At 40.1% G+C, this 8,808-nt stretch overlaps 1 protein-coding gene across 1 annotated transcript; it reads right to left on the bottom strand.

The window, feature by feature from the left end:
* Positions 1 to 1,029: 1,029 nt before the first annotated feature.
* Positions 1,030 to 6,622, bottom strand: LOC119336549 (eukaryotic translation initiation factor 2D-like). The gene is made up of 10 exons (XM_037608594.1): positions 6,503 to 6,622; positions 5,711 to 5,875; positions 5,198 to 5,309; positions 4,216 to 4,406; positions 4,013 to 4,107; positions 3,556 to 3,939; positions 3,081 to 3,189; positions 2,026 to 2,297; positions 1,542 to 1,912; positions 1,030 to 1,428 (listed from the first exon to the last, which is right to left on the bottom strand). The coding sequence occupies exons 2-10, from the start codon at positions 5,843 to 5,845 to the stop codon at positions 1,304 to 1,306; spliced, it is 1,794 nt and encodes a 597-aa protein (XP_037464491.1). The 5' UTR covers positions 5,846 to 5,875; positions 6,503 to 6,622; the 3' UTR covers positions 1,030 to 1,303.
* Positions 6,623 to 8,808: the final 2,186 nt, after the last annotated feature.

The following is an 8,808-nucleotide window of genomic DNA, read 5'->3' as shown; positions in this document are numbered from 1 at the left end:
GGGCAGACTGTTGCATGGCAAGCGTGAGGTGGACGCGGTGCGTGCGCGAGCGACACGCAGGTAGGAGGTACGAGACGCTGGCGAGGAGATGGGCTGGGCCAGCTATAGTGTGGGCCACACAGTAGGTTGTGAGTTGACTCTTTCTCTCCGTTTTCTATTCTGTTTTTCTGTTTTCAATTAATTATTTTGCCACTGTTTGAAAATAAAAAAAATTCAAACCAGTGCCGAAACTTTCTGTAAATATTTATGTCACTTAACTGGACCTTCCCAAATGCACATAAATATTTCAGAGACATTTGAAGATATATTCTAACAATAAGAATATAAATTCAAATTCAAATACAATAGTGATTTAAATTTCAAGGACCAAAATATTTTGTAAAAATAGTTCATCGTTTTTGGTTGGGCACAAAACCTTTGCCAAACTATAACCAACATTATTTAAGGTCATTTTGGAATCATTGAATGCATTTTCAGGGTTTTTGCCCTTTATTTAAAATTTGGAGGCTTTAAATTTCCTCATTTCAAATTTCACTAAAATTAAATATGATGCATGATGCATGATGCATGATGCTCTCTGATGCAACTATTTACAAGCAACAATCTAGGGTTGTGATAGCAGAATAGGTATCTCTAATATAGCTTTTTCAGGTCTAAAATTTCAGCTGCCGGTAATCTCCCTCTTCATATAAATCTTACAATTTAAGAGAAAAAAGACATTAAGATGAGCAAACATAGTGTGTGCTTGAAAATGCTCTAGAATAGCGCGGAGAAAGCTTGAGAAGGGCGGCACCAGACCCTCGACGAGAAAGACGGCGAAAATCAAGGCGTCTGTGATGTCAACCTCCCTCCCTCGCGCCGGCCACCTTGAGCTTGGTCGGACCCCATTTATTATCGGCCCCACCCACGAAGTGTCAAACCCTGTCCAGCCCCTTGGGGTTGATGATTCCTAGGAGGTGCAGGGCCCACGGCGGGACCACCGGGCGAGGCAGTTTCTTCCACTTCTCCTTTGTCGCCGAGATCATTTTGTCACCATATCATTATCACCATATCATTATCAACCATCTGTAAACAGAAAGGGATCTGTTTTGACGTCACAATTAGTTCACGAATACGAGACTCAAGTGCCCACCAAAAGCCTCACTATCTAAGCAAACACCATATTGTCCAATGGCTAGTGACAACAAACGCGAGTAGCGCATTGAGAGAACATTTCACATTTTCACAACAAGTCTGAAACACAACAAGCCTGAACCAGAATTCAACAATGTTATGACGGCACTCCCAGGAGTCGACACCCCTCCTACTTCTTTGTTTTGTCATAAACCTCAATATATCTCTTCGGAACACCGTGATGGTCAACGAGGTGCTTTGCAAGGTTTTCAATGACTCCGCCTTGAATCAAGACCTCATGTTGCCCCTTTTTACCTGAAATGATAATGTAAATTGTAATGCATATACATATATCGGTTGCACACCTTCACGAACTTTTTCCCTATCAAGAAACAGGTGGACAAGGGTTGGGTACAAAGCAATAATACCTGGAAGCTCAGCTGTGGTGGTGCTGCAAGCAAATTTCTTTTGTAGTTCAGAAGCCAAGGAGTCAGCATCCAGCAAAAAGCATTCCAATCCAGAGACTCGGGTCATCTTCTTGTTCCCTTGCCTTCTTTCTGTCATGATTTGAACAGTGCGTATGGCGCCCTTGCGAATGGCCACCTCATTTCCTCTAGCTACTCTATGATGAATTTGCATACGGTTAATAAATGTTGACCCTAAATCCTTCTTGTGGATCTCACTTGGGTATGCTGAACCCTTCTTCACAGCCCCTTTGTACAGAGCATCACATAATGTAGCATCCAGAATTACTTTGGCCTTGTCTGTTTGCTTGACCAAATTTTCCTTCTCCACATACCTTCAATCATATGAGAATAAAATTAGTTGAAATGTCAGAAACTTGCAGTCTTCCCGCTTTACAAACATAGAACTTGTAGACTACGAGAATCAATTGCTGTACCAGAAACAAACCTGAAAACCACATCAAACGCCTCTGATGCACTGTAATACTTCCCTGTGTCAGCGTCAACAGCCAAAAATATGGGGTTGACATGCGAACTTGGCTTATAAATTTCATCCACTTCCAGTTGCTTTGTACTGCTGCCATCGGCAACAATGTTATCATGCTGTTCAACTGGCTCCTGTACCCTCTTATGATGTTTGAAGGCCGTGTAGTCTGGATGTTTGCGACTGATACCTATCAACATGACTTCCTTTTTATGCTTGTCCTCTTTCACTGAGATCTGTAAATTTAATGGACATTAGATAATCTTGAGGAATTTAAAAACTGGATTAGTTCCAAACATGGGTAGTATGTACTGATAATTCGTAAATTAAACTTCATTTTGATACGATACCACATTACCACACATCAATGCATCATCATCATGACTCTTTCTAAATCTTACAAGTTCGTAAGAGAACTGTATATAGTAAGAAAGATTAATAAGCGCACGACCTTCAATCACACATGCTCTATTCCAGATGTTAGAATGAGTGTAGCACTTTTGTACCAAGTTCGACAAAACCATGTGAGCAAAACCTTTCACAGGTTCCAACTGTGCAAGGAGTTCACAACCAAGGGATAGGATACATCAGCTCTACTCGACTAAACGTGCTGAAAGACATGGAAGATGAATAAATCAAACCCTAGCGTGTAAGTTAACTTCTTAGAAATCCTTAGGAACCCTATCATGTTCTGCTTACTTAAAGGGCTTAAATAGTTACTAGTTATCAGATACATGACAATCTAGCGAACAATAATGTATTCTCGACATTTAATAGACTTCTAATTTACCATGAATGAAAAAAGGACAGACCCAGTGCATAGAAGCTCCCACACAAGGTGGGGTCTGGGGAGGGATTATAGGAACCTAGTCTTACCCCTGCAAAGTGCAATGCAGAGAGGCTGGTTCGAACCCAGGACCTCTTAGCACAAGTGTGGAGGACTTCACCACTGCGCCAGGCCTGCCCTCTAATTTACCATAAATGAAGCTTAAAAGAAAAGCTTTGCCCAACTAGCTTACAAGGCCAGAAGAAGATTTTGACTGCAACCACTTGGATAGTTTTTTATGTGATGACTTCTTAATATCAAGGGTAACACCTGGAGGTCTGCATGGGAGAATGTGATTTGACCTACACAGAACAGTAAACAGAAGATGAACAAGATAATAGTTATGCATCATAAAAAAATGCAGGTTATAGGAGAGTTGGATATCTTGGTGAAGTCACCCTGCCAAATTATCATTTACTAGATGTAGAAGATCAGTATCAAGATCTATTTTCTCAAAGCAATGCCAATATTTACTGATGTAGATTAGAGTGAAACATGGTTTTGTTGACTATCAAAAGACTTGGTAATGAGACTCAGTATAAAGCTGTGCGAATAACTCATCTCAATCATATGACCGGATGGAAAACAATTAGTGTCACATGAACCTACTCAGAAAGGACAGAATAACAAATTGTTCATCAATGTGAAATTACTATATATATACATACCACAATATACTTCCTGGCATGGGGAGGTCTTTATCTTTTACGTTCATGTGTAATGCTTGCAGAAGGCATATGTCCAAGAGAGAGTCAATTTCTTCAGTAGACAAATGTTGATGTTCCTTCTCCTCGGTCTGTTCCTTGGTGGTTTTCTCTTGAGGCAAATTTAGCTCGCTTGTGCTAGCTGTTACATTCTCTATGGTTTCACTGTTAATGGCATGATCTTCAGTAAGACACTCCGAGACATCAACAGCTGCTTTGTCTTGCTTTCCTTCTGAAGGCTCTTCGGAAGAGTCAATATGTTGAGAAGCGGAAGCAAAATTAGGATCTTCAATAACCATGTCATCATAGAATCCTTCATTTGGAACATAACGACCATCAGCAGAAGCCCTGCAATAATATTTAACAATTATTTATAGAAGTGAAGATAAACTCAGGTATGCATTAATAGCATTGAACTTGCCATAACAAATCTTTATAGTAATGTGCAATCCGCAAAGCCTTGCCACGTAATCCTGCCTTTAGTGCTTCGGTATTGCTCATAGTTGTGGTCCCAACCTGTGTAGAGCGTGTAACAGAACCAGAAGTTGAACTTGTACATCTTTGGCAAGATTACTTGATAAAAACTACGAGCCAAACTAGTGCAAGAGACCATGAGAAACTTACAGCAATTGGAGCAGGGTTACCAGGGACTTTAACTGACCATGGCTGGCCAGCTTGGAAAGAAGGTAATCCTTCTGGAGGTACGCTGATACCAGGAAACATAAGATCGGCGCCACCAAGAATGAAGTGTGAAACTTCACCACCCTTAAGTGTAAAAGCTGGCAACAGATAAGGAACCTTCCAGAGTGCATAAACTGCAACATTTTCACCAATTAAATAATGCTACAAAGTAGAGAATGAGGAATCCACTTATCTTGAGATCTAAAACGCACAACAAGCTGTGATCACATTTGAGGCCAACTCATAAATTTATCAACAAAATTAAAGCACTTTAAAGATGGATCCCACAGTTTGTAGCTCAGCTATCCCAAGCAGAAGCATAATATTTTCACCTATTTGATAAAAACAGAAAATTAAGCCATTCAAAACAATAAATAGACATATCAAAAGTTCCTCTTGCTGGCTTAGACACATATGCCCTCCTGTATTCTACAAAGTTCGGGTTGGCTTTCAACGTCAGTGCATTATTTGTTTCCCTACATCCCTACTATGGTACCCATACACTCTTGGAAAAAGCAACTTGCAGAATGATAGCACGTCAACAAGAATTACTACGTATGAATTTACCATTCCAGTCACTTTTCATGCAAGCTAGAGTGTGTAGTTAGTGGCACATAAAATTAGAATTAATTGAAAACCAATAAATCAAACAAAGAGTTCAATTGGTTAGAAGCACATGAACTATCACATTAAAGAATCAATTATTATAATAGTTAGAAAACAACAGACTGAGGACTACACTCATTGCTTGAAGCATTAGCATGTTTAGATTCTCTTCCTGAATTTTGTTTTATACATGCACAATCAAAATAAGCATTTCAAAAATTGCAATAACAAAAAAGGCACAACACAGTGGAAATGAGAAGGGTTAAGATTACTAGATGAAAATAAATGTACTACTCTGCAATCTGGAAATAAAGATAACCTGTTGGAAACAGCTCATGGCCTCTTCCATCAATGTCGAATAGCATTGGCAGTTCGCCCTCTATGCCATAAACAAGAGTCCGGCTTGGGTACTTAGCGACTGTTATCTCAACCTATCCACAACGCAATATTTTCACAAAGTTATGAAGAAGATATAAATGCAACAAATAATAACTAAGTTTGAATGAAAAGATATATACAGTTCACTCTTCCGTAAACTGGCAACACCACAAAATATAAGGTAGATAATAATACAGTTAACTTCACTTGATAAACAAGACAGGCCAGTTAGATAGGTGGGTGGGGATGAATGCTGAAAATTCACAGCTATCGCATGTAAAAGTAGACCAGTCTATCTATTGTAAGTACAATTATATATTTTGATGCAATATAACTTGAACCACTTGGCGAGCTAAAACCATGTAACATATTTTCAAGACTTAATACCTTTGGAGGAAGCATGTTATAGGGTTATACTGCTATTACTCCACATACTGATAAGAAAATTCATTACCTTTGGAGGAAGAATGGCATCCAGATCATCATCAGATGCTTGCGGAAACCTTTGCTTGGCGGTTCTTCTCAGCTTCTTTTTGTCAGCGCCTGACAAACGTTGTAGAGCTTTTGCATCAACATTCTTCTTGAACATGGTTTATGGGTTATCAAACAAGATTCCAGGCTGCAAAAAAAGCATCAAACAGGTCATCAAATGGAATATAGACCGGTAGAGCAATACATCCATCCATCAAAAAGTCCTGCTGCATTCAAACTTCTGGGAAGGAGCAGAACATAAGGAAACATGTAGCAGAATTCCAATTTCGTTGTACCCTATAATAGTCACAAGGGCTACATTACACAAATCATAACCCTCTTAGGATAGTACCAGTTTATCATTTCAACCAACCTCAATCTGGAAAACCTCCATCTTCTTGGTTAGAAGGAAAACAAGCGAAATTGGCAAGCTCTCCACGCGAATAGAATAAGAGAAGTCAAAGAATTGCAACTTCAAAAAAAAAAAAAGTCAAAGAATTGCATCATTCCATTGCATCCCAAAACTTCGTACTTCCGGAACTACAAGGAAGCTACGGATTCACAGCGGAGAGACCACACCAATATCACCGACCCTATCCAATAACTCGGAAAGGCGGCAGATTGTAACAATCGAGTGAAAAGGAAAAAAAAAAAAAGAGGGCAAACTTTTCACCGTTCGCCCGAGCAAGGGCCGGCGAATCGAGAGACTACGAGTGATGGAGGAGATGAGCGAGGCGAGAGACAGAGAGACAAAGAGGGAGAAAGGCTTCGTTACCGGCGGCGAGGCGATCGGATTGGAGGAGCGCGGAGGCGGCGATAGGACTGGACGGATCGGGAAGCCTCCGGGGATGGAAACCTCTCAGAAGTCCAAGGGCAAACCCTATTTGGCGCTCATCTGGGCCGGCCCATCTAGGTATTTTGTTCTGTGTTTAAAACCGCAAAAAACAAGGGAGCAACTAATTAACGAGCGCTCCTTCGGGAGCCTCGCAAAGATCAGCGTTACTTGGCGCTCTCAGCCATTTGTCATGTGTCGCGCTCTGGTCACTCTCTCTGGATTTCATTTTTTTATTTTTCCGAGCGTGTTTTCGGCTTTTAAAACCGTTTTTTCTGGTGTTTTATACGTTTTGGTTTTCTACCGGTCTTCCCTAGCTTTTGGACAAAAAAAATCGAAAAAATAATTTTTTTGCGCAAAAAAACGCATTTTTTTCGTGAGAGTCACGGTTTTGTTTTCGCGAGAGGCACGGTTGTGCTTTCGCGAGAGGCACGGCCGTGCCTCTTGGAAACGAAAAAAAAACGTGTTTTCTGTTTTTTTTCTTTCGTAAGAGGCACGATTTTGCTTCCGCGAGAGGCACGGTTGTGCTTTCGCGAGAGGCACGGGCATGCCTCTTTCAGAAAAGGAAAAAAATGCATTTTCTGTTTTTTTTTCGCGAGAGGCACGGTTTTGCTTCCGCGAGAAGCACGGTTGTGCTTTCGCGAGAGGCACGGGCGTGCCTCTTTCGGAAAGGGAAAAAAACATGTTTTCTATTTTTTTTCTTTCACGAGAGGCACGGTTTTGCTTCCGTGAGAGGCACGGTTGTGCTTTCGCGAGAGGCACGGGCGTGCCTCTTTCGGAAAGGAAAAAAACGCGTTTTCTGTTTTTTTTTCTTTCGTGAGAGGCACGGTTTTGCTTCCGCGAGAGGCACGACTGTGCTTTGCCGAGAGACACGGGCGTGCCTCTTTCGGAAAGGGGAAAAACGCGTTTTTTGTTTTCTTTTCTTTCGCGAGAGGCACGACTTTGCTTCTGCGAGAGGCACGGTTGTGCTTTTCGCGAGAGGCACGGGCGTGCCTTTTTCGGAAAGGGAAAAAACGCGTTTTTTATTTATTTTTATTTCACGAGAGGCACGGTTGTGATTTCGTCAGAGGCACGAGCGTGCCTTTTTCGGATAGAGAAAAAACCCGTGTTGCCGGTTCGGTTTTTTCGTCGGTTTTTTTCGTCTGGTTTTTTCGTGAAAAAAAAGTTCGTCAAAACCTATCAACATGGGATCTAGTTTTGAAGTTCTCAACGCGAGGAATCCAACGGCGAAAGCGGTTCGAGATTTGGACGCACAGTTTAAGAGATAAACATTTTGAATAAACGAATCTACGAAAAAAGGGAAAACTCCCAGGTTGCGACAAGTGACGCACATGCAGCACGCCACTTGTCGCAACCTGGGAAAGTTGGAGTAATCTCCGCAAGGAGTACTCCTTAACTAGTGATTTCGAAAAAACAAAGCGACGCGCTGGAACCACCATGCCACTATGCGAGATCTGCTAAAAGCAAGCTTTCTCCTTCTTTTACCTTTTTACTTTTTTCCTTTTTTCATTTTCCTTATTTCTTTTTCGTTTTCAGTATTTTTTCATCCTGGTTCATTGAATTTGTTTGCAAATACGTGAACTTTCCTTCTAATTTGACGATTTTATTTGAAATTCGATGAACTTTTTTCAAATCGATGAATTTATTTTAAATTTTTGAACATTTTTCCAAATTGACGAAATTTTTTCAAAGTTGGTGATCTTTGTTGAAAACCAATGAACTTATAAATTTGGTGAACTTTTTTTGAAATCAATAAACTTTTTCAATTTTGATGAACTTTTTTTCAAATTCGATGAACTTTTTTCGCATATGATGAACTTTTCTTTGAAATTCGATTAGTTTTTTTTCAAAATCGATGAACTTTTTCACATTTTGTGAATTTTTTTCAAAATCAGTGAACTTTTTTTCAATGTTGTGACCTGCTTTTTCTATATTGATGAACCTTTTTCGAATTTCATGAACTTTTTTTAAAAATTTAACTTTTATCCGTACTGGTGAACTTTTTTTATTACAAATCTATGATTTTATTTTTCAAACTTACATTTTCTTTTTCTGAAATGATTTATGTGTGTCCAGAATTTATGTACTGTAATTGAAGAAGTATTAAATAGGTTTGGTTTTGGACTGTAAACAGCGAAGCTGTCCTGGTGCAGTGATTGTTGCGTCGTTTCCTCCGGCCTAATACAATATGGTGGGTGGGTTCGAATCCTGTCTTCTGCAATTATTTTTTCTATCTTCCTCTGCTTTTG

This window comes from Triticum dicoccoides, chromosome 7B (genome assembly GCF_002162155.2).
Source record: "Triticum dicoccoides isolate Atlit2015 ecotype Zavitan chromosome 7B, WEW_v2.0, whole genome shotgun sequence".
Lineage (NCBI taxonomy): Eukaryota > Viridiplantae > Streptophyta > Magnoliopsida > Poales > Poaceae > Triticum > Triticum dicoccoides.
Note: the sequence above shows the minus strand (reverse complement) of the source record. Positions and strands in the feature narration are given on the sequence as shown.